This window comes from Mesoplodon densirostris, chromosome 6 (assembly GCF_025265405.1).
Source record: "Mesoplodon densirostris isolate mMesDen1 chromosome 6, mMesDen1 primary haplotype, whole genome shotgun sequence".
Lineage (NCBI taxonomy): Eukaryota > Metazoa > Chordata > Mammalia > Artiodactyla > Ziphiidae > Mesoplodon > Mesoplodon densirostris.
In genome coordinates, this window is record NC_082666.1 from 7,041,979 (window position 1) to 7,066,791 (window position 24,813).

The 24,813-nt window shown below is 56.8% G+C and overlaps 1 protein-coding gene and 1 long non-coding RNA gene across 2 annotated transcripts in view; one reads left to right on the forward strand and one right to left on the reverse strand.

Moving 5' to 3' along the window:
• Nucleotides 1-243: 243 nt before the first annotated feature.
• Nucleotides 244-24,813, reverse strand: part of PTPA (protein phosphatase 2 phosphatase activator) — a 28,730-nt gene continuing 4,160 nt past the window's right edge. Inside the window, exons 2-10 of the mRNA XM_060100571.1 lie at nucleotides 24,405-24,502; nucleotides 21,854-21,940; nucleotides 16,303-16,428; nucleotides 14,023-14,140; nucleotides 12,119-12,218; nucleotides 11,083-11,207; nucleotides 10,103-10,203; nucleotides 5,694-5,801; nucleotides 244-1,694 (exon numbers count right to left, since the gene is read on the reverse strand). Coding sequence (XP_059956554.1) covers nucleotides 1,614-1,694; nucleotides 5,694-5,801; nucleotides 10,103-10,203; nucleotides 11,083-11,207; nucleotides 12,119-12,218; nucleotides 14,023-14,140; nucleotides 16,303-16,428; nucleotides 21,854-21,940; nucleotides 24,405-24,502 — 944 coding nt within the window. The 3' untranslated portion in view covers nucleotides 244-1,613. The remainder of the gene's footprint in view (nucleotides 1,695-5,693; nucleotides 5,802-10,102; nucleotides 10,204-11,082; nucleotides 11,208-12,118; nucleotides 12,219-14,022; nucleotides 14,141-16,302; nucleotides 16,429-21,853; nucleotides 21,941-24,404; nucleotides 24,503-24,813) is intronic.
• LOC132491726 (uncharacterized) lies at nucleotides 7,925-11,006 on the forward strand. Its single transcript, XR_009532745.1, has 3 exons — nucleotides 7,925-7,960; nucleotides 10,401-10,496; nucleotides 10,631-11,006. It is a non-coding gene; the product is annotated as an uncharacterized LOC132491726 (long non-coding RNA).

A 24,813-nucleotide genomic window follows, 5' to 3' on the forward strand; every position in this document is an offset into this window, starting at 1 on the left:
GGTGAGGAAGCTGAGGTTCAGAGAGATTCAGGAACTTACCTCAGACCCTGCAGCTGAAGGTGGAGACAACCAGGATTTGAACCCGGGTCTCCACTTCGAGCCCGCCTAGGCAACCCAGACCCCAGCTGGACCAGCTCAAGCCCCAGATTCCGTGGCCCAAGGGAAGGGGACTTGACGGGGGACAAACTGTCACGTGGAGAAGGAACAATCATGTGGCATGAAAAGACACACCTCACACAGGTGACAGGTGTAAACAGAGGCTTTAATCTGAAGAGCAGTGAAGGCGCCAAGGGCTGGGGGGCCCAGGGGGCACAGGGAAGGAGGGGCCAGGAAGCTGCGGTCTGGACCCTGGGAGGAAGGGAGGGAGGAAGGGAGGAAGGAAGGGAGGGAGGGAGGGAGGGAGAGAGGGAGGGACTGAGCCTTTCCTAGGAAAACTATTTCTGTGACTCTTGCAGCTCCTGTCCCAGCCTGTGCCCAGGCTGTCGGCCTAGACCTGAAGGCCAAGCCCCTGAATTGTGCTTCTCGGGTGCTCCCCCTTCCCAAAAGCTGTGTGGACCCAGATACGGGGAGGGGGCAGTGGGGATAGGCTGACCTGGGCTTGGGCAGGGGAGAGTCTGCGAGACCCAGGCCTGGGAGCAGCCCCCCGCAGAAGAACATTCTGGAACTGGCCTGCTACTCCCAGCACCCCCTCACCCCCCAGGGGGGCCTACCCAGCCCAGCCCCTGCCAGTCCTTGGAGCTCATTCTGGAACTCCAGCAGGCGAGTCCGGGGAGGTGGGAGGGCGAAGGGAGTGGGCTGCTGTTTTCGGAGCCCTCCTGCGGCCCACTCACCCACTGCCCAGCTAGAGGGGCAGAAGCAGCAGCAGCGAGGGACGTGAGGATGAGCCCAGGTCCTCCTCGGCCACACTGGCCCCGAGCCCACCCCCCTTCCTTCAGAGATTCTGCCACCCACTCCCAGCCAGGGAGAGCACCGGAAAGGCAGGCCTCACCCAATCCACTGGTGAGCAAGCCCTGCCGGCGCCCTCCAGAGGCCACCCTTGAACCAAAAGCCAAAGAGCAGAAAAGCAAGGATGAGGCACTGGACACAGGTGCCCACAGGCCCAGGGGGCAGCCATGAGGAGGAGCTAGGAGGGTCACTGGCCAGAACAGCCAAGGCTTCTCCCTTCCCCACCCCTGCCCTCAGCCTCCAGCCCTCAGGACACCCAGACACCCACCCAAACAGGGCTTGGGAAATTGACCCACGCCGTAGCAAGCAGCTGCTCCAACCCCTAGAAAGACAACCTGGGAAGGGAAGGCAACCGCAACAGCACATACCTCCCTCCCCTCCCCACAGTGGCCCAGGACAGCCTGCTCTGAAATGGGACTGAGCAGGGAGGAGCGGGGCCCACGGACCCTGCGCCGGCCCCTCTCTCCTTGCCTGTCCGCCACAGGGGAAGTCAGGAAACTGGCCACACTTCGGTCACTTCTCCCAACTTGGGTCCTTCAGCCTTATGCCCTGAACCTCCCTCAAGCCCATGCTCACCACCCACCCCAGTAAACAGCCTCTCATCAAACAGAAAGAACAGAGGGAGGGGGTGGGGAGGGGGCCACAGCTGGGGCGGGGGAGGGCAGGCACTAGCTGGAGGACGTGACCGGGTGGATGGGGAGCAGGCTCCCGAACTTGAAATGCTGGATCACTGGGAACTTCTCCAGGCACTGCGAGGAGGAGGGAGCAGAGAAGAGAGGTGAGGGCCGCACTGCACCCCCGCGGAGGCCTGCCCAGCCTCTCGGGCCTGCCTCCCAGGGACCCCTGGACGACTCCGGAGGCCCGGAGCAGCGCAGTTCCAGCAGGGGTCCACCCGGGGCCCAGGAAGCGGCCAGGCCTCTGGGGAAGGGCAGAGCTTCCGACCCATTCCTGATCACCCCCTCCCATCCAAAGACCCCCCGCTCCACGACAATCGGGTCAGGTCCACCAAATAACGAGAATGAGAGTGAGTGAGAGGGACCCAGGGGGGAGGGGGAGGGAGAGAAGGCAGCCTAACCCCACAAGGCAGGAGCCAAGAAGAGAGGCAGCCAAGTGACGTCACTTGGCCCAGAGGGACAAGTTGGGGACCAGAGGTGAAAAGAACCCTCCAGATCATGGGGGTTCTCCCAGCTCTGGAGAAGAGGTGTGGGGATACTGGGACCCACGCCTGAGAAGGGTCCAAGGCCCATTTTCCCAATGTTCAGTCCTCTAGACTGAAAAAGGCATCTTGGCACTTCAGAGTGAGACAATAGGAACCAGCTGACAGCCTCCCCACCCCCAGGGCAATTCCCAGCAGCCCTGTGCGTGGGGCAGAGAACAAGAGCACTGTGCAGGGGGATGGCTGAGCAGGGGATGGCGCTGCTCCCTGAACCCAGCCCAGCCAGGGCCTCAGCCCCAGGGCTCCGGCAGAGGAGGGGAGACAAGAGAGAAGCAGGACCGACCAAGAAGCTGGCCTGGCCCACAGGCAGCCGGACCCCAGGCCCACACCGCACAGGACCGGGAAGGTGACGGGCCCCCAGCTCCCAGCCCCCTGCACCAGCCCTGCCGTGCCTGGCCACCACACAGGCAGCAGCCCCGCACATGGGAAGAAGGATCTGCCTCCTCTCAGACCTCTGGCCACAGAAACAGGCAGAATGTGCACCTCCTGGCTGGGGTGGAACAAGACTTATGGCCTCCGAGAGGGTGAGAGTTCCATCCTGTGCCTGTGCTCTCCTCCAACTAACTCAGAGGAATGAAGGCACGCCAGCGCTGGCCCAGGTTCCCTCCCCTCAACGACCAGCCGCAGAGGTGAGGAGGTCTCTGCCCAGCTGTGTGTGTGTGTGTGTGTGCGTGTGTGTGCGTGCACGTGCGCGTGTGTGTGTGTCAGAGTTGGGGGTGGGCCACAAGGCCTGAAGGAAGGGAGATCGACGATGGAAGGATGGGGAACCAAGCTCTGTGTGCGGGCAGAGCTCCAGGCCACAGCCAGGCTCCTGGGCCTGGGGCACAGAAAGTGGGGAGCAGGCAGCTGGGGCGGGGGTGGGGGGCAGGGAAGAGCAGCAGAGCCAGGCCAGAAGAAAAGGCAGCTGCCATTGTGCTTATGTCATGGAGGAAGTGGTGGGAATTTGTCAAAGGGGAGCCCCCCCCAGGGTCCTGGAATTCCAGAAAGGGTCAAAGGTGAACCTGCTTCTAGCTTTCAGGCCTGAGAAGCTGCAAAGGCAAGAGGCTTAGGGGGAGGGCGCCGGGCAGAGGTTCTCCACTTGGCCCTCAGGGACCCATGAGGGCCCCAGAACGAGCTTCCCCCAGGCCTGGGGCAGGGCGGGGGGCGAGGGGCTGGGCTAAAGGCAAAAGGCTGCTTGGGGCAAAGGAAGTCGGGGGCTCCAGGGTCACAGCAGAGGGAGCCTCTGGCCAGGCCTTTCTCCAGTGACCTGTGCCCCGGCGCTCCCCGTTTCCTGGGCAGAGCAACAGCTTCCGCCTGCCCATTGCAGACCTTCCAGCTGGAGGCCCTCCCAGGTCCCGGCGACTCGGGGGGAGAAGGGGCTCCCCAAGTCCTGACAGGCCCTTCTGAAGGGAGCCCCAGCACGGGGACAGCCCTCAGGAAAAACAGGCCCCACCACCCGCAAGGGTCCCGGAAAGCATCTGGTTCTTCAGTTCAGAAAGGCTGAACTGACAGGCAGTTTGGAGATACAGACAGCTGGTCCCAGATCCTGATGCCAGGCCCGGTCAGGCCTCTATGGCAGCTCAGGGGACCCGCTCCCCTCCAGCAGCCATCTCTGGCCAGGGGCTCTGGCCTTTGCTAACCCCCATCTGGACTTCAAGAATGGTGAGCCTCAAAGGTCTTCCCCAAGGACCAAGAACTGGTCTGGAAAAGCAAGTCCTTTCCTTGCTTTCCTCCGAGCAAAGAGCATATGACCACGTGACTCACAGGGACCAAAGACTAAGGGCAACCTGCTAGCAACTTACAAATGAGTGTCGCATGTCACAGAGACTTGGTGTCCTTAAACTAAAGTCAGTGAGTTCCAGCGCTGTCCTACAAAGCCGTGTGGCCGCCATGCAGCGCCCAGCAGGCTGCATGCACCCAGGGCTGGGATTTCCGGGTCTCAGGAAGGGCGCTGGGTTATCTGCTCGTGCTCCTGCGGTCTGGTCTGGCTGACCTTCTTGGGCTCGACATCCAGAGAAATACTGACAACTGTTACACCATGGACGGTTTTGTTTGTGTGGTCCCATCACCATCTCTAATCTCAATCTGCTTCTCCCTCAACCTGTCAGCCAGAGTTCTTTTGCCTTTGGACAGGGCGGGTAGGGAAGGGAGGCAGGGTCTCCTCCGCCCTTAGGGGCCCAGGTCAAGATAAGTTTAGTCACTCAAGTAAGAGCCTGCAGAAAGGACGGCATTTAAGATCGCAAGAAGGAAAGACACCAAAGAGTCCCGCCTTTGGGGGGGGTGGCACGGCCAGCAGGGAGTCCCCCTCAGCACCCACTGTGGGACTGGGGCGGGCAGGGGTGTCAAGAACAACAGAGCACGCAGAGGGCAGGACCCCGGGTGCTCTCCCGCGGGAGGGCCAGCGTGGAGGGCCGCACCGCGGCCGGAAGGAGCCTGCACAGCCCCAGCAACGGCTCCTCTCAGATTAGAGAGGTATGTGGGCTGGAACCTAAACACAGGATGTGAAGTCCAGAGGAAGGGGACCGGAGGCGGAGGGGCGGAAGGGAGAGAGAGAGGGCCAGGCCCGGTCAGTTCCAGAGCCTTTAACCCCTTCAGGGCCACGCAGAGGGATCCAGGCCCGCTGGAAGCACCGGTACTACCAAATGCACCCAGCCTCCTACACCCTGCCCTCCCTGCTCCTCTGCCTCTGTTGATGGGCCTGAGTGAGCTCTGGGTGTGAGGAGGGCACCCGAAGAATCCCCCGTCCCCAGGAGAGGGATGACCAAGGGTCAAGAGAGGCGCACCTGCAGGGCAACACCCGAGACCAGCAGCCTGAGGGTGAAAAGAGGGGACTCTGGGACCCACTGCTCCAGGTGCGGGACTTCACGCCCAGGCCCTCCCCTGGCCAAGGTCAAGCCGTTCCAGGACTGGCCTGCATAAGATGTACGAGGAGCCAGAGGAAAGCAGGGGGGTGGGAAGAGATGACTCCTCCCTACTTGCCAGAAAAGAAGCCACCTCCTTGGCTGGGAAAAGGGTGCCAAAGAGGGCAAGCAGAGAGGGCAGGCGAGGGGGCAGCCGCCTCCCGGCGCAGGGAGCTCTGGAAATCCAGACCTCTCCCTGCCTCTCTGATTGGAGAGCAGGGAGGACCACCCCAAGGGGTCATTAAAAATGCCAGCTCCCGGCCTCCCCACCAGCCCTCCCACCTGCCCGGCGATCAGACCCACCGAAGTTGGAGAGACATCACTTTGGATGATGCCTCCAAAGGATACAACCCTTTCCCAAGCCTGTTTTCCTTTTCGTGTCCCCACAGGGGACAGAGCTGAGAAGGGCCTCCAGCCATTTGACAAGTGGGAACAGAGACCCCCGAGCAGCGGGGCCTTGGCTCAGTCACAGGGCAGAGCTGGGCCTCAGTCCAGTGCTTTTCTGACTGCCCATCCCACAGACAAGAGATTCTGAGGCCTCAAGCGTCAGAGGGGCTGGCCGGCAATTCAGAGCTGGATTCAGAGCAAAACAGCGGGGCGGGGATGAGCGAGCAGCAGCCCAGGACCGAGAGTGCAGGCCAGTCCCCACTCACCTCGGCCTTATACATGCGGATGAGACCCTGGTTCACTTTGGACCAGGAGGGGACGGCACTGATGTTCCACAGCTGGTTGGAATGCTCTGCAAAGGGGCCTGTCTTCATCTGGAAAACAAAGAGTCCACGAGCTGGAGAGATGGGCCGCCCGGGAGCCCACCCCCTGCTCCCCTGCAGCAAGGGTGTACACACACGCGCCAAGTTGCAGGCCCGTACGTATACGTGGACACACACGTGGACACACACACACAAGTGCCAGAGACAGGGTCCCTCTTGGCCTGCCACAGGCAGAGCTGGAAGAGCCGAGGGAGGGGTCGGTTTGGGGGACGGCCCAGGCCAAACCCAGGCATCGGACTGCCCTCTGCATGGCAGGCGGACGGAGAAGGAAAAGAGGGGGCAGACGTGAGCCACAGGGTACCTGCAACAGATGCGGGAGGGAGGTCTGTCTAGAAAGCCAGCCTGACCTGGCAGGGGAGTGGGGAAGGGAGGGCAACGGCAGCGACCGCTCCGTTCCCAGTCCCTCCTCTGCGGCGAGCCCAGCGGAGCCCCCGAGATATCAGAGACCACCGCGCGGAGACGAGGAAGCTCGCGCACCTGAGTGCACCCCGCGAACAGCACAAGGCCAGCACATCTGTATTTATTAACAAGCCGTTCACAATCCCCCGCCACACAGTCCCTTCCCCGGGCTGATAAGCAACACTGATGCTGGGGGAACGGGGCTCAGCACCCGCAGCCCCAGGTTTCAGAAGAAAGAGTTTGAAAAGCAAAGAGGCTGAGCTGGCAAGAAAGCAGACTTGGACCTTGAGTAGGTGGAAGGTTCCAGAAGAGGCTGTGTGTGGAGGCGGGGCTGGTGGAGATCTGTTCCAGAGAGAAGGGATGGGTCTCCATACTGGGCATCATAAGCATAAGGTCCCAGGAACACAAACCCCCCACCCTTCTTCAGCTGTGGACTCGCCTGGTGACCCACCCTCGCAGGCCTCTCACTCCTGCAGCAAGGCATCTCTTACAAAACTGTAAGATCTAAGGCGAAAAAGCTGCCATTTTACCCTTGCCATCTCCCTCCCCTGGCCCAAGTCCCCCCAGAGCCTGTCTCAACCCCCGGGGTGCAGTAGAAAGGACGACAGGCTCCTTCCTCGAGCAGTGAGGCCATGGCCCACGGTCCCCACAGGGCTTCTCCTGGGCCAGTCCCTTCACCCAGAATCTTTCCCCTCCTCTCTGTAAGGCTCCCTCCTCCAGGAAGTCAGCCAGGAGCCCCCAGCCTGCAAGGGCTTGGCCTTCCGGGCGCTTTGTTCCCAAAGTCCCACTCCGTCAGGCTCCACCCCGCCCTCCCCTCGCCCCGCCCCTTCCCCAGGCTCTCTGCCCCACGGGAGGAGCGCTAGGCTCCAGCCCCCTCTTGCATACTTCCAGGCCCTGAGAAGCTCAGGGATCACTGGAGCTGGGGAGCCAGTTTCACTCTGGACTAGGCCCCGTCAGCGAACCACCCAGGAGGCACCCTGCTGGCTCTGTCACAGCCGCAGCTCCAGGGGTCTGCTCAGCGAGGGCTCCGTGGCCAAGGCTGGCCCAAGGACGTGGGGAAACCAGGGGTTCTGCCTGTGGGCCAGCCTCCCCCGCTAGGGGCACGGGGTGGGGGACCCAAAAGGCCTCTCTGGCCCGCTGGCAGAGCCGGGGCGGGGTAGGCCCGACCTCCGGAGCCCCAGTGGCCTGGGCCGCCTCCGTGGAAAGGCCAGAGATGCTATTTAGAGGGGCCGCCCCCCCCAACCCCCAACCTTCAGGGTCCCAAGGTCTCCTTAGGTCTTTCAGAAGGAGCCTCTGCAACTCTGGAAAGGAAAGCAGATAAGGGGGAAAAAGGAATGGGGTCAAGAAGACAAAAAAAAATTCGCTCATTCTAGCCACAAAGGGAGAAGAGAAAGAGCGAGAACGAGCAAGCAAGCTGCAGTCCCGCAGTGACCCCAGGGGAATCGTATGAGTCAGAGCAGCCATATTGAGCAGGAAATTACTCACAGACGCTGCGTTCCTGCCTCTCCACTCCCAAGAGAATCGGCCTTTTGTAAATGGTTCCTCTGTCAGTAACTGAGGGGGGTGGGGTGGGGGGAGGCTCTGCACAGCGCCTTCCTGTCAGCTCCTTCCCTTCCAGCTGAAATCTGATCCCTCCCTTCCCAAAACTCCAAATTTAGAAGCCAGATTGAAACTGAAATTCTTTTCCTGCCTGCCCTGGGCTCTTAAAGGCGCCAGGGCTGCATTTCCTGAGGCGGCAGGAGCCCTGCAAGGTGAGGTCCCTCATCCGGGATGCTCAGGGCCACCGGGGCAGGTCCCAGGCTGGTCCCGGCGGGAGGAAAAGCGCGGTCTCATTTCCAACTTCTTGTTTGTTAAGTCCCCTAGCTGCACCAGCTCTAGTGATCCCTGGGCCTGGGGTCTCCAGAGGCAACACAGCCCCCTTCCCAACCACAGCACACAGAGCTCCACGCAGGCCGCCAGGTCCCCACGTCCCAGCGTCAGGCCTCGGGCCTCCCTCACCACCAACGGGGGGCTGCGAAAACCCTGGTCCGGGTGGTGAGCCCAGACTCCGGAGAACTAGCACAATGCGTGCCACCGTCAGGAACTGCGGCAGCCTGCTCTAGGCTGGCCGAGTGGGCGAGAGGGGCTCTTGCCGGTCACCTCGGCTCTGGGGCACGTCCCCTGCTAGCGTCCAACGTCCACCACCAGGCCCAAGCACCGAGGGCCAGGGCGAAAGCCAGGCCTTGCAGAGCGCGGGTGGAACCACCAAGGAACTCCAGGGCCTGCCGGCCTCCTGCCAGGTCTTGCCTCTCCCTCAGCTGTTACCAAAACCTCCTCCGAGTTCAGTGTGTCTTTAGTGCCACCTAGTGGCCACTGTAGGATTTCCTCTAGCAGAGGACCTGGGTCCCAAACTTTAGGAAAGCTTTGGGGTTTTCACACCAGCGTAACCAAACAAACAAACAAGGAAACAAAGTTTTAACCTGGAGTCAATTCCCAGACTCCCTGAGGCCCAGCCTGGCCTTCCTCCTTGTTAGTTACTGGCAGGGACCCAGGGGCTTGGCCAGCCGAAACAGCTTAGCCTCTTACCCCCAGGAGCGGGCGAGGCCACCCCTTCTCCTCACCCAGCTCCTCCTGGGGTCTCCCCAGCTCCGCAGACCCTCCCATTCTACTCTGGAGAGAGCAGCATGTGACTGGCTCTCAAGGCAGTGAGCCAGGCTGCCCCGGAGTCCTTCCGACCTTGGTCTGCCTACAGTGCTGAAGGCAGCAGATCTCTGAGAATCAAGTGGTGGCCGCCCAGCCGTCAGGACGGCCTTCATTTGCTGACTTGGAAAAACGTGGCACTCCCCTCTGGCCTCTGGAGTTTGGCACAGGCCTGAGCCGAATGCTGGCCAGGAGAGTCTGGAGCTATGGCTGCTTAGCCAGGCGTCTCCCCCTCTTCAGAGGGCTCAGAACGGGCAGCCAAGAGAGAAGCCCGCACAGGCAGGGGCGTCCACGGGTGTGCAAGGGACATCACCGGGCCAGCAGGAATGCCTGCGGGCGTCAGGAAAGAGAATGGGGGCAAGACCCTCTCCAGGTGGCAGAGCCAGGGTGCCCTTTGGAAGTCTGTGGGGCGGGTACCAGGCAGGGAGGATGAAAGGTCCCCACACCTCCTGAAAGAGAGGCCCGAGCGCAGTGGGTCCCCAGCTCTTATGCATGATCACCCGGCATATGTGTTTAAATTCAGGTTCCTAGTGCTCGTCCCCCAAGATTCTGATTCAGAAAGCTGAGGTGGGGCCCAAGAATGTGCATTTTCACAAGCTCCCCAGGTGACCCTGAGGAAGCGGTCCAAGGCTGCACTGGCGGGAGGCCCTACTTTAGCAGGACAACGACATCCAGTTAAACGACCCCCGCTGGGTGGGCTGGGGGTCTAGGCCTGCTCACGTGCGCTTCCAGCACCTCCCTTGGCCCGGGTCCAGCAAAGGTGTGTCCCTTCAGCGGGGATCTGTCCCGCCGTCCACTCCAGTTTCTCCAACTCTTGCAATGGCTTCGTCGCACACGTCCACACGCACATAGCTATGCAGACCCTGTGGCCCCCACCCGCAAGATGCTGACACACACCCACCCACCCCCAACAATACCCACCCACCCTTCAGACCTGCTGCGTCGGTCACCAAGTCCACCTAATGACCAGGTCTTAATCCGTCGGCTCCAGTAGAAACCCCAGAGTACTGACTTAGAGGAAGCGAGCCTGGACAGTCAGAAGGTGGCTCAACCTTTCAGAGAGGCCTGGCTGGGCTTCCCTTTCAACAACCCACTTCAGGGCTTGGCCCTGCCATCTTCAGACGGCAGCTCTGGCTCCCGTGTCCAAAGCCACCACCTCGGCCCCTTTCAGCCCGGGGGCCGCCGTGGGCTCCCCCTCCCTCCCTTGCCCTCACCTCGGTGATAAACAGGATACACTCCAGGAACATGTAGTCCTTGTGGTTCTCGTTCACGGCCTTCTCGTCGACAAAGTGCCTGGGCTCCAGATACGGGTGGTCTGGAAACGGCAAAGAGCCCCAGGGTTCAGAACCAGGCGTTCGCACCACCGGGGCACCGCAGCCCAGTGCCATCTGCACCCACCCCAGGGCTGCAGTCCTGCCCACCACCCTCAACGCCTGATCTCGCTGGAGCAATCAATGGCCCCGTGCAGGTTTGTACTCTAGTGTAATAAGTTCCGGTTCTGCTTCTTTCCAGCCATGCAACTCAGTTTCCTCATCCATGCAGTGGGGCTGTGGAGTGCCACCTGAACATCAGGACCACCGTGAAGCACTCGGCATGGTGCCTGCACAGGTAAGTGCTGGTCAGAGGTTTGCCGGCAAAGACCCTTCCCAGGGTCCTTGCGATGACCTGCCTGAAGCACAGAGAGCAGCGCCTGGCACAGGGAAGTACTCAACAAAGGGTCGTTTCTTAATATTATTTCGTAGGCGGTTCATCCTATGTGGAAATAGACGTGGACCCTTCACCCACTCTGGCTTGCCCGTGGGAAAGTGGGGGGAACCCCCAGAGCGGGCCTGGAGCGAGCAGCAGCTCCTCGATGGGCCCCCCTGTGCACGGCTCGATAATAACAGTGGATGACGCTGGTCACTGAGTCAAAAGAACCCCTCATTTTCAACATAAAACCCCGCAGCTGCCGCCAGGAGCCGGGGCGCATTGCACACCAGTCCACTACGCGCCAGGCGCCCTCGCCCCAGCCCACGTCCCTTTCCATTATCTGCCTCAGCCTCCCCAGCCTGCCACGCCAGCTGCAGCAGAAGGTCGGCAGCAAGCAGCCTCCGTCAATAGCCGGTCTAATGCCTGCTTTACAAGCTGTCACTGTGTGCCCTGGGCAGGGGGGGAGGGAAGGAGGGGAGGGAGGAGGGCCGGGGCACCTCAGTACCTATCAGCTGCGAACTGCCCCAGATGAAGGGCAGAAACTGGAAGTCATCCAGGCCCCACACGCCCTGGCTGCCGGCCGGCTCCATCCTGTACGTCTTCTGGAGCTTCCGCATAACCTCAAGGTACCTGCACAGGAGGGCAGGGAAGGGAGGGGAGGTGGCAAAAAGCAGAAAGACAGTCTCAGCCCTTCGGCCACTGGGAGCAAAGGAGGCCAGAAATAACCACCTAAGAGTGTAACAGATCTCCTTTTCAATTAAAACTGACATGCCTATGTTATGCATCAGCTGATACACTCAAAATTATGCAACTTCATTTTCTTCCCTCACACTCAGCCTCCTTTTGGCCCAGGAAAGGGGCAAAACACCAACCGGGAAAGGGGGTTAGTGCCATCACCTCCTGACAACTTGAGAGCCTGGGCAGGAGCCGCAGCTTCTCTTGCTTCGGGTTGCCCATAGGAAAGCTGATGGGAGTCCAAGGAGATCATCCCCTAGACCCCTTCGGGAACCGCCCTTGGAGCCGCGGCATCAGCAGCACCAGAGTGGGGCCCAGAACAGATGTGTCAGCGCCCTCTGGTGACGGAGACACACCCATGTGCCGGGAGGTGGTCTGGGTGGTGAGGGGAGCAGGTCAGAGCCTGACTGCCTGGGTTCAGCTGGCTGTGACCTCAGTGAAGGGACCTGATTTCTCTATGCCTCAGTTTCCTCATCTATAAAACGGAAATGAGCGTCTTTGTGAGAACAAAAAGAGTTGTATGTAAAGCGCTTATAAGTTACCTCTACGTGATAAATGCCACAGAAGCATTAGAGGTCATTATGCAACATTCCCTTCGCTTAGTTTTACCTGAACTTGAACCTGTCGGAAGGAGGAGTCTTGGACACCCTGTTCACAGTCACAGCTTGATTAGGACAGGACAAGAGAACCAACAGCCCCTCGGGAGCCCCCTCTAGCACCCTGTCCCCAGTCTGATGGTAACAAGGAGGAAAGAGACGCCGGCTCCTCCTCCCCCAGCCGCCGCCCCTCCCGCCTGCCTCACTCACCGATTGAATACCTTGAAGACGATGGCTATTTGGTCGTCCACTCGAAGCACCCCTATCTTGCAGAGACAGCAGAGGAAAGCAGCAAAGGCAGCTTCATGTCCTGGGGGAGAAAAAACAGCCGAGGTTGACAGTCTTCCAGAAGGCGTGGGACTGTTTTTGGTCTCACCAGAGTCCAAATCACCGTTAACTTCCCCTCTAAGGAGGGGGGTCAACATGGAGGTAATGGGGCCTCTTCCCTATCCAGAAAGAACTAGGTCCTTTTAAGAACCGCTAGTACTATAATTCTACTCCTAAAAAGGCCCAGGCTGGTGATTCTTAAATAGGCATTCACATTTTATCTTGGAGGTTTAACTCACTCATCAATTCTACCCTATTTATTCAGCACCTACTGTAGGTGGCAATCACTGTCCATGTCAGGCACTAGAGGCCAGAGGCCAGAAGTCCCTGCCCTTGTTTGACAGTTTATGACCTATCAGGATGACAGACATTAAATATACAATCACTTCTATGAACCTACCTCTGAAGGAGAAGGATAGGGTGGTAATTGGAGGATATCACAGGGGGATCCTGACATTAGGGTTCAGGAAGGTTTCCCTTCAGAAATAATATTTAATTTGAGAGATGAGTAAGAGCTGGCAAGGCACAGGGTGTGAGGGAAGCAAGGAGAGCACTCTAGCCAGGAGAAACAGCATATGGAAAGGCCCTGAGGCAAAAAAAAAAAAAAAAAAAAAAACCAACTGTGATATGTTTGAAGGACCCTAGGAAGGCCAGTCTGGCTAAAGCAGAGAGCAAGGGAGAAAGTGTAATGCAATGAGTCTGGAGATCAGACAGGCATTTACAGCCACAGTAAAAAAGTTCAGACTTTGGGCTTCCCTGGTGGCACAGTGTCTTTGAGAGTCCGCCTGCCGATGCAGGGGACACGGGTTCGTGCCCCGGTCCACGAAGATCCCACGTGCCGCGGAGCGGCTGGGCCCATGAGCCATGGCCGCTGAGCCTGCGCGTCTGGAGCCTGTGCTCCGCAATGGGAGAGGCCGCAACAGTGAGAGGCCCGCGTACCACACACACAAAAAAAGTTCAGACTTTATCCTAAGAGCAATAGAAGCCACTGAAGGCTTCTAAGCATGGCCACATTCAAAGCATGGCCACACGGCAGGGTCAAAAGGCTCCCCCCTTCCTTGCCAGTCATGTCAAATAGAAATGGTCAGCGCTACAGAAACCACCGGCTGGACTCTGGGCCGAATCCCACAGTTCATGGTGTCATAATAAACGTATCTGGGGGGAGGGGAGGAGAGAACATTTCAGTGACTTCCGGTCCTATTTCTGCAGAATACGGGTCCCTCCAAGGGCCTGGAAAGCTTATGCGCTGTGACTTTCACCTGCACAGCTTTCGGTCGTGAGCAGCCAGAGCCCAAGCCACCTCACTCAGGGGCAGCCGTCACCCTTGCACAACTAAGAGCATCTGGGAGGGGAGGAAAAACCCAGCCGCTGCTGACCTGGCCACTCTCGCCTCCAGGTCTTTCTGGTTGGTTGGTCTCAAAGCGCCGCCCCTAAAAGTCTCACTTGATAATAAGCCTGTTCCTCAGCATCAGGGGAGCAGATGACAACACTCTCCCACGACCCAGGTCCAAGGAGGCCCTTCTCCAGGCCCGCCCCTGTGGCCTGGGCTCCTCCAGGGGCAAGGGAAGGGCCCGAGAGAGCAGGAGCTCTTGCATTTGCCTGAGCCACCATGCATGTGGCACCAGCTCCCCCTGGTGGACCACGCCAGAGCAGCAGGCGTCCCTGCACCTGCCACGCTGCACCCCGGCTGGCTCCCTCACCCCACCAACACAACCCAGAGCAAAGAGGAGGCAACCCGAGAAAGGGTCACTGCAAAGCCAAGCAGGCGCCGCCACGGTAACGGGTACCTGTGCCGTAGTCGATGCGCGTGGAGTTCCCTACTGACTCCTTTAGGTAAACAGCCACCTCGGGCACAGCAGCTGCCAGATGGGTGGGGACCACTGTGGCCACCAAGTTTTCTGCTTCCTGATAACACAAGAGACACAAAGTGGTCGCAGCAGATTAGGCAGCATCTCGGTGGCCGGGTGCCCAGAGGTAGCATCTTGGCTGGAGCCAGGCTGCCACGGCAAGCAGTCCTGGCCCCCTGCTCTGACTGCCCACAGAAGGAAGAGGAGGGAGAGCATTTATTTTCACACAACAGAGACCACCCTGGGGTGGCTCTTCATCTGCTGACCCTCCCTCCAGGGGACACGGTTCTGGGGGCAAGACAGGAGGGATCTAAGAAGAAGCCATTCGACTTTCCCATCTAGTAACTCACTGACATCTCCAGAGATGTCCTCTTTCTTCATACTCCCAGCAAGGCAGTTTGTGCCCGACGTCCACCAAAGACGTATGCGAGGACGTTCACGGCAGCATTATTTACAGCAGCCAAAACGTGGAAACAACCCACAACTGAACCGTCCGTCAACGGCAGAATGGACAACTTGTGCTATGGCCTCACCCTGGAAAGCTGCGGAGCAGTGAAGAAGATCCACTGCTCCGCACAGCACAGGGGAGTCACACAATGTTGAGCAAAAGAAGCCAGACATTTATATGAAGTTCAAACACAGGCAAGATCGATCTATAGGATAGCAGTCAGAAGAGTCTGGGGGATATCAACTAGAAAGGGGCACAAAGGCCCTGCTGAAGGGCTGGAATGTTCCATGGCTTGATACGGATGGATGCAAGGGTAAAAACATGTTAAGATCTATCAAGGGGACTTCCCTGGTGGCCCAGTGGTTGAGGGTCTGCCTGCCAATGCGGGGGACGCGGGTTCGGGCCCTGGCCCGGGAGGATCCCACATGCTGCAGAGCGGCAGGGCCCCTGCGCCACAACTGCTGAGCAACCCCCGCTCGCCACAACTAGGGAGAGCCCGCACACAGCAACGAAGACCCAGTGCAGCCAAAAATAAATAAATAAAAATAAATTTATTAAAAAAAGATCTATCAAGCTGTACATGGTTGATAGCTATGATTTGTCAGCTTTCTTTAAGTTATAACTTAATAAAAATATATGCCCATGTGACATCTTAGAGACCAGAAGCAGCCCCAGGCCACTCTTACACAGGGACAGTGTTTTGCTGGGTCCTTGAGACTCCCCTCTGTTCCATGTGAAAACACTAGGCCAAAGAAACTAGGATGCAAGTTTCTCTAAGTTCAGTCTATAAACACCTGGCAGGAGGGACTTCCCTGGTGGTCCAGTGGTTAAGACTCTGCGCTTCCAATGCAGGGGGCGCAGGGTTCAATCCCTGTTGGGGGGACTAAAATCCCACATGCCACGTGGCATGGCCAAAAAACAAAGAAACAAAAAAACCCCAAAATCACCTGGCATGAGAATCTCCTGGAGACCTGGTGAGAATCTGGACTCCCAGGGGTGGCTACCCTGCATTTTTATTTTTTGTTTGCTTCTAACAGGTATTACCTTTGCATGACTCAAAAATAAATACATTATAAATAAAAGGGATGCACGGAGAAGTCTTACTTCACCCTTTCCCATCCACCCCCCTCCCCCCAACCCTCAAAAAAAGAAACCACAGCCTTATTTGCCTCTTACATATCCTTCCAGGGCAAACTGAGCAATACAAACATACCTTTTCTGTTTCCCCTCTTTCTTACCAAAAGGCAGCTTGCCGTGTGCGTAACACCGCAGCTCCCCTCTAACCTAACAGTACAGTCGGCCCTTTGTATCCACAGATGGAGAACCCGTGGATACAGAGGGCTGACCGAACCTCATCATTTTATACAAGGGACTTGAGCATCCGCAGGGGGTCCCGGAACCAATCCCCCACAGATACCGAGGGACCACTGGAAGTTGTGGTCCCTTCCCCTGAGTTCCCTAGTCGGCCTCCCTATTCTTTCTCAGAGCTGCATGGTACTCCCTAGGCTGACTTTCCAGTTTATTTAACGGATAATCAACTGCAGATGGACACGTGGGACGTTTCAATCCGTTGCTACGATCACCTGATAAACAGCCCTGTGCAGAGGACTGCGCATCCACAGTGGTGATTCTGGAGGATGGCTGCGGAAGAGGGTAAACGCATCTGTACTGTGGGAAATGGACCTGCCATTTTAACAAACTCCCCAGTGATGCTGGTATCTGACAGCTTTCCCCCCAGCCCAGGCCCCAGGCCTGTCCTGTGGCAGCCTCACCTCATCAAGTTTGGCATACCAGGTCCTGTAGGCCTTGTTCCCAAATCGAGAGGGCTGGTCCACCGGAGGAGTCTCATCAATCCACCTGTCCAGCGTGTTGAGAAGGGCGACCAGTTTCTCAATGGCCTGTGGAGGCAAATAGAGGGGGCCAAGCCACGATGACTAGTGTCCCCAAGCTAGAGCCACAGGGGGAAGGCCCAACTGCTGCTGGACAGTGACTGCAAGGCCTGGCACTACTGGCATCTCCCTGCTGTCCCCCTTTCTTCCCAACCACCCTGAATACGAAGGAGGGGACAGGTGAACACAGTGAGCCTTCCAGAGAGGGCCCAGCACTAGGCTGAAGGACCAGCGTGGCTTCTGTACCCGGTTTCTCTAGCCAGCTCATCCAGGGGGAGCTGCTGCACAAGCACAGCTGCAGCCCTGACCTGCTTTACTACACTGTATTGGGGTCTTCCGTTTAGTACACAATACCTGCTCATCACTGAAAACAGGTATGTAAAAAGGAAGAAAACAAAAATGACGGACAATCCTGCCACCCAGAAATCAACACCATAGGTATCCCCCGCTTTTCCAAAGTTCGCTTTTCCCCACTTTACTTTTACAGAAGACCTACGTTAGTAGCTGTTTTTGCTAACCAAAAGAAATCTAAAGAGGATTTTCACTTTACACCACTTCGGTTTACAAAAGGTTTCATAGCAACGCTCTACTTTCAGATAACAGGGGAACCTGTATGAACATTTTAACGTACTCTTCTATTGCATCTTTTTAATAGTGTTTTCCATTGCTTACCATGGTGAGAATTTTGAAGGCAGCTGGACCTGCCTTCAAATCACAGCTAAAACACCATTTGGTTGCTGCAAGACCTTGACCAAGTGACTTTGACTCTCTGAGCCTGTTTCCTCATCTCAAAAATGCGCATGATGGTAAATAACTCCAAGGGCTGTCACAAGGACTAAGTGACGATCCATGAAGCATGCTAGCACAGTGCCTGGCACAGGGTAATGGCATACATCCACGCACAGACTCTAAAACAGGGGTCACAGGGCACACGCTGCTTTGTAGCCTGATCCGTTTCCTCATGACCCTCGTTCCACAGCAACATGGAAACATAATTTTGCAAAAGCCTCTAACAAGTGAATAATATTTCACCGTACCAACGTACTGTGATTTACTTACCGAATCCCTCACTGTTAAATGTCTGGGTTACTTCCAATTGTCCACTCCATGAACAATGCCCTTCGTAGAAATGCTGGGTCAGAGGTGCGAACGTGGGTAGCGCTCTGTAAGGCCAGCAGTGTCTGGGACCCATCTCTCATCCCTCACCTCTCTCTTTCCTACAGAGGGCAGGGACTAAGGAGTGGAGTTGGTGTGACAGGCCACCACATGTTACTCACCGAGGACATCAGGTGACGCTGTCTATTATCTAAGACAAAGTCTGCGAGGGCAGCTCCAAAAGTGCCCCTTCCAGATGTGGCTCGCAGAAATGGGCCAGGACAAAGGTATCAAAAGGCTCGGGGAGCACATGAAACGGGGGACAGGTGGGCCGGGAGGAGGGGCCTTGGCCAGGAGCAGATCTCGCCTGTGTCTGCCGGGTACAAGTGGTATAAGGAGACACCTCCAGGCGCTCCTGGCGGGGGTAGGAACTAGCAAGCGGTGCCCACGGGAAAAGGGGCAAAGGCACAGAGGGCGAGGCACGGTCAGGTCTGCCACTGCTGAGACTGCAGAGAAGTGGTCCCGAGAGCTGAGTGCGTATGTGTGGGGAGGGAAAAGGCGGCCTTGAGCTAACGGGGTATGTGGTAGCCAGTGCCCCCCCCCACACCGGGAGGCACAAACCACACTGCAGCCCATGCAGTCCACACAAATAGCAACGTGCCAGTGGCCCTGAGGCTGCCCTCCCTCACCTCCCCTTCCCCTACGCTGGGGGCCTGGGAGAAGAGGAAAGTTATCTGTAAGAGGAGAAAGTTCCCTTTATACCTGGCAGTGGCCAAGGGCCAGGGTGACAAAGAGCTGCGTGGCTGAAATGTGACCAAATGCACTGCCAGAGCCTGGCTTTGTGAAGAACCAGGTCGCCAGGAAGCGCTGATAAGGACAGAGCAAACCTGACCCCACGCAGCCGCGGGGACACAAGGGGCGGGGCGGTAATCCTGGCCCCAGAAGCACCAGAACAGATTCCCCAGAGAACTGCCTTCAGTGAGGCACTGAACGGGATATAAAGAAGGTGCCTGAAGCCAGCGGGGGCCAGTGAATAATTAAAAGGCTCCTAGCTCCTCTTTCTGGAGAGGGTTTTTGAAGGCAGGGGCTGCCTCTGTTGTTTGGCTTGTTGGGGGGAGAGGGCTGGAGGGCGGGGAGCTGTGGGCTGAAGCCCCCAGGAAGCATGAAGAATAATTTGAGCCACCCTCCTCCTCCGTGGACCAAAGCTTCCTTTTCAGATTTCATGGACCAGTAACATTTTCTCCAAAATCTTACCTGCCAATTTTAAATTCTGCCCTCATTTAAAAAACTCAAACGGAACAACAACAAAACATAAGCCTCCTATCTACTATCACCTTTATTTTACAAAAATAAAACATTTTAGGGCCTCCCTGGTGGCGCAAGTGGTTGAGAGTCCGCCTGCCGATGCAGGGGATACGGGTTCGTGCCCCGGTCTGGGAGGATCCCATATGCCGCGGAGCGGCTGGGCCCGTGAGCCATGGCCGCTGAGCCTGCGCGTCCGGAGCCTGCGCGTCCGGAGCCTGCGCGTCCGGAGCCTGTGCTCCGCAACGGGGGAGGCCACAACAGTGAGAGGCCCGCATACCGCAAAAAAAAATAAATAAATAAATAAATAAATAAATAAAACATTTTAACCCCCAAAGAAGAGGACAGGCATAATTTCAGAAGGAAGGAGCGCATTCTCAACATGGGTCTAGACAATCTCACACATCGCCCTCGCCGGTTCCCCTTGCTGCGGGTGGTCTGGAAGCCACCCCCAGGCCACTCCACCCCCTCCCCCCGCCAGCCGGCCAGCCGGCCAGCCGCAGCCGCCTCCCCCTGCCTTGAGAGGCAGGAGAAGCGGCAGGGGAGACACAACAGCTAGCCAGGCAGGAAGGGAGGCCGCGTGCTGTGTGCAGTGCCTTCTGCGGCCACTGCCAGCCGCGGGCAGAAGCCAGGAGACCTCTGGAGACCACACGGGCCACCCCCGTCCCCTGAGTGAGAATGAACCCAGCTCAGGAGGAGCCCCAAGTGCGACAACATCAGGGATACTGGAAATTAAAACTGAAAACCAGCTAATGATAACAATAGCCAATAATGACAATGCCATCTAGTATGTGCCAGGCTCTGTGCTAAAAAAAAAAGAAACCTACATGCGGGATCTCCCCAGGGGCCATGAGTAGGTCCGTGGTTCTTCCCACCCTATAGATGAGGAGATGGAGCATCAGAGGCGACAAGGCCACTCAGCTCAGAAGTGAGAGGTTATCAAAACCTGATGAGCCAGACTCCAGAACCCAAGCACTTAACCAGGCTGCAATCCTGCCAAAAGAATGGCTCCTGAGCTGAGACAACACCTGGGTGGTATGGACATCTCCCATCAAAGCCTCAGGGGTAACGAAGGGACCTGAGAGGGCTTTGGCAGCTCAGGATCTGCTCGGGTAATTACAACACTGCCCTTTAATTAGGCTTCCCCCACATTCCCCAGCCCACTGAGCGTTCCTTATCACAGGCTCAAGGAGAGGCCCTCTCTCCCCCCACCCCCCGCTGTCTGCGCCCACAGCCAAAGCCCCAGAGCACTGAGCAGGCCCAAGAGGAACCCAAGAAGTCACTGGTGGGCCAGCTCCCAAGAGAAGGCTGTCAATCCCCATCACAGGCCTGGCTCCCCGCAGTGACAGAACAGGACCTCGGCCACCCAGCAGCCAGTTAGGGTCCAGGAGCATGAGGGCTATGCCAGCCTTGTGAAAGGTGGAGGAACTGGGCCAGGGCAGGGCCAGGCCTTACCCGACAGACCGAAGCTACGGCTAGAGAGCTGGGTGGACAAGGCACCGAGAGGCTGCTCGGGCCTGGGGTCTGAGATAAGATAAAGCTCAAGGGGGCTCTGGGCTCCTGGGACAGGAACACAGGAGGCCGCTGGAGGCCTGGCACCGGGGCTGGGATGGCATCCAGCAAAAGCCAAGAGCTTGCGAGACCACACCTTCCCGTGCCTATCAGCCTCCCCACAGCTCTCACCCTCCCTCTACAAACAAGCTGGTCTTCGAAACACAGCCAAAGAGCACCAAGCAGTGTACGCCCTGCAACTCAGCATTTCCACCTCTCGGAATGAATCCTTAGGAAAGAACGCCCACAGGTCTATGTGCGAGGGTGTTCAGAGCAGCAGTGTTTAGGGAAATAACCTCAAAGTCTAAGCGGGGGACTGTTTAAACCAGCGAGGGCATGGCTCAGGGGGCAGAGGAGCCCCCGGGGCAGGTCTGGGCGACAGTCCCCACGCTGTGAGCAGGAGGCTGCCCTTGGGAGTCGGTTATGGGGAGGAATACAGGGCGGGGCCAGCTTTTCTGTTCGTGTTATACACGTTTCTAGCAGTAATCTCTTTTTTTTTAAAGATTTTTTTGATGTGGACCTTTTATTTTTTTTTGAAGTCTTTATTGAATTTGTCACAATATTGTTTCGTTTTATGTTTTGGTGGTTTTTTGGCCGCGAGGCATGTGGGATCTTAGCTCCCCGACCAGGGATCGAACCCGCACCCCCTGCACTAGCAGGTGAAGTCCCAACCGCTGGACCGCCAGGGAAGACCCCTCTAACAGTAATCTCTTCAGTGAGCATATTTACCTCTTTTGTGATCATTTTTAACTTAAAAAGTTACATACAGACACCAGTTGACAAAAATGCAGGCTAGGGGGCTTCCCTGGTGGCGCAGTGGTTGAGAGTCTGCCTGCTAATGCAGGGGACACGGGTTCGAGCCCTGGGCTGGGAGGATCCCACATGCCGCGGAGCAACTAGGCCCGTGAGCCACAACTACTGAGCCTGCGCGTCTGGAGCCTGTGCTCCGCAAGAGAGGCCGCGATAGTGAGAGGCCCGCGCACTGCGATGAAGAGTGGCCCCCGCCTGCCACAACTAAAGAAAGCCCTCGCACAGAAACGAAGACCCAACACAGCAAAAATAAATAAATTAATCAATAAACTCCTACCCCAACATCTAAAAAAAAAAAAAAAAAAAAAAATGCAGGCTAGGGAATTCCCTGGCGGTCCAGTGGTTAGGACTCCATGCTGCCAATACTGGGGCCCGGGTTCAATCCCTGGTCAGGGAACTAAGATCCCACAAGCCACACGGTGCGGCCCCAAACAAAAAACACAACAAAACGAAACACAACAAAAATGCAGGCTCTAAAACAGCTTATATACCTTGATCTCAATTTTATAAATACACATCTATTCACAGATTTTTTTTTTTTAATTAGAAATGTAGACACTAAAATGTCAGCTGCACGTGTGTCTGGGTGATCTTAGTTTCTGCACTGGCCCCACTGTGGGCTCTCGGGAGCTATGTTTGGAAAGGCCCTGCCCAGCAGGCTCCTGCCCTTGCCTACCTCAGAGACTCTGTACTCGGAGCTCAGCTTCCTCCCCTTCACACCTTCGTTGAGGGTGAGGATGAATCCGATGTAGTCAGCGTATGCCTGCCAAACAGAGGGGGGGCGGGACGTGGAGAAGGGTGTCAGAGCCCCACCCTCTACACCCTTGCCAGCCCCCAGCTCCGCCCAGTCACCACAGAGCTCCAAGCTGCCCCCCGGCTCCCAACCCAGCAGCAGGAGCAGCAGAAAGATAATGCCGAACACCCAACCCTGATCCTCCGTCCAAAACCACTGGCAGGCCAGTGACCAGAATGACACCTGGACCTCCAACCAGAGTCTACTGTGCACTCGCCATTGCTGCCAGCAGCTTATTTATACAACAACCTCACAAGGCAGACACTATCATTGTCCCCATTTTACAGATGAGGAAACCAAGGCTTCAGGGGAAGTGACTCCTAAGACCAAGATGTCATTAGACGTGGAGCTAGGACCCAGCCAGCCAAACTCCAAAGTAGAGCGGCGAGTACTCCACCATTATACTACACCACCAAGGGTCCATCCCCTGGTAACTTTCCAGATGCTTCCCCAACCAGGCAGGCCAGGCTGCGTACCTGCATTGAAGATGCCCTGCTCCCAGGAGATGAAGCTGTTTTCTGCCCATGGCCAGGTCTCCCAGCACACCCATCCCCAGCTTCCAACTGGGCAACCTCTTCCCTATGGGGCTGCAGGTTACAGCCAGCACAGGGCTAAGAAAGCACTGAGGTGCAGGCCCCTGTAGAGGCAGTTCCTGGCAGCAAGCAACTTCTGTGTGGTCTTGTTTCTTCTTCATCCCTTTTGCCTCTCACTTTCTTGCTTCCTCTTTATCCAACACTTAAGGATGTTGGGGGGCGTGGCGGGGGGAGACTTCCCTGGTGGTCCAGTGGTTAAGAATCTGCCTTCCAATGCAGGGGACACGGGATCGATCCCTGGTCGGGGAACTAGATCCCTCACGCATGGCGCAACTAAGACCCAGTGCAGCCAAAAGAAAAAGGAAAAAAAAAAAAAAAAACAGGCGGAGGGCCAGATTAGACTGCCCACCTATAGCCCAGAGCACAGCAGCTCAACCCATGGGGCTCCAGAGCCAGGCAACCTGGACATAACTCTTTGGACTCTCATCTCGACCACTAACTGTGCCTTGCTCAATGTCTAAATGTCTTCACCTCCTGGCCTCAGTTTTCTCAATTTCAAAATGGAGATGACCTCAGAGTCCCAGGGTTTTTGTGAGAATTACATCAGCTGAAGTACCTGGTGCATCATAAACACCCCATGTTCTTTGGAACACATCTAGGGGAAAGCAAGGAATTAAAGCCACGTTTGGATTCAGACACTCCTGCAGGTTCAGGGAAGATAAATGTGGTGGTTCTCAACAGGGGCGAGAAGGCTCCCAGGAGACTTCCAGCACGTCTGGAGACATTCTTGGTTGTGATAACTGGGAGGAGGGCTGCTACTGGCATTGAGTGGGTGGTGGCCAGGGCTGTTACTAAACATCCTACAGTGCACAGGACAGCCCCTACAACAAAGGATCATCTGCCCCAAGTGTCGACGGTGCTGAGCTTGAGAAACCCTGAGGCAGAACGACCAAGGTGATGAAAGGACTCGAACCACATCCTTTGAGCAGCTAAAGAACGAAGGCGTTTACCCCGGGGAAGACTTGGCGGAGAAAGCAACTCCGGAAAGACACGATAACCAGCTCCAGATATTTAAAGGGCAGGCTTGTGAAAGAGGAGCCAGGCAGGCTAGCATGACCCCGGCCCCAGCAAGGCCAAGATATGGCTGCGGTAGGGCTTGGGCTCAATGTAAGCACAGCAGACTCCTCACAGAGAAACTGCCAAGCTTGCCAGGACCCTGGGCCACCCTTCTATACAAGTGACACTCCCCAAGTGACACTCCCCACTCCAGCTGCCCAGACCAGGTGCAGGCAACTGGATGGAGCTGGACGCAAGCCCTTCCCTGAGAACTTGAAATTGGCTTTCTTTTTCTTAGTCCCAGTCTTTCCACTGCCCGTACCTGAAGCCGGGAAGGTACAAGCTGTTATCTTCTGCCTACCATGAAGACTGAGAAGTGCAGAAAACTGGGATCCCAGTTCCCCGGTGTTTTAGACTCAGCCACCTCCCTGGCCTAGGTTTCCATGTGGTAACCTCCTCTCCCTGTGATACACTGGCTCCCAGACTTGCTATTACTTGCAACCAAGCATCAGAGTGACCCACTCCATCATGTAGGATGTTCACAGCCAATACAGTAACACCCAAGGGGCGATGGCTTACAAGAATCTGGAGCAGAACTCTCCATGGTTATCCTCACCCCAGCCCCCAGAGACCTTCCCACTAAAGCGCCCTGAGTACTGCCCCTGAGGGGGAAGAGAGAGCCAGCTCCCCTGTCACCTCTTTCCATAGCTTCTAAACAGCTCTAGCTCCAAAAGCAAAAAGGGTCAGGAGCTCAGAGCCCCACTCAGGCCTAGAAAACCATTGTCTTTGAAAAAGCCCAAGTTTCTCATCCAGTTCTGACCCTACAGTGCAGACACCATTGGTACCTGAGAACGCTTCCATTTGCTCATGTCTGGAACAGTGTGGATCTCTTTTTTTGGAATGATGAAGTTCTCAGTGGCTGGAGGGATATCCTCCGAAGAATCTTGACAAAGAAAATGAAAAAGCAATCAGATAAATAGAATCCTTCCCTCCCAACACACACACACACACACACACACACACACACACACACACACACTTTTAAACCAAGACTCCAAGGCGCAAGCCCTAGCATAAACCAGACACGTACTCCCAGGATAAAGTATTGGCTTGTTAAGCCAAACCCACTGGCTTCCTGCCTTTCCTCACTCTGCAAGGAGCTGGGCAATCCTGGCAACCCCCTCAACAACTGATATGTCCAGTGGATCTCCCATGCCCTCTCCTCCTGTTCCCCAAGCAGGCAGAAAGGTTAGA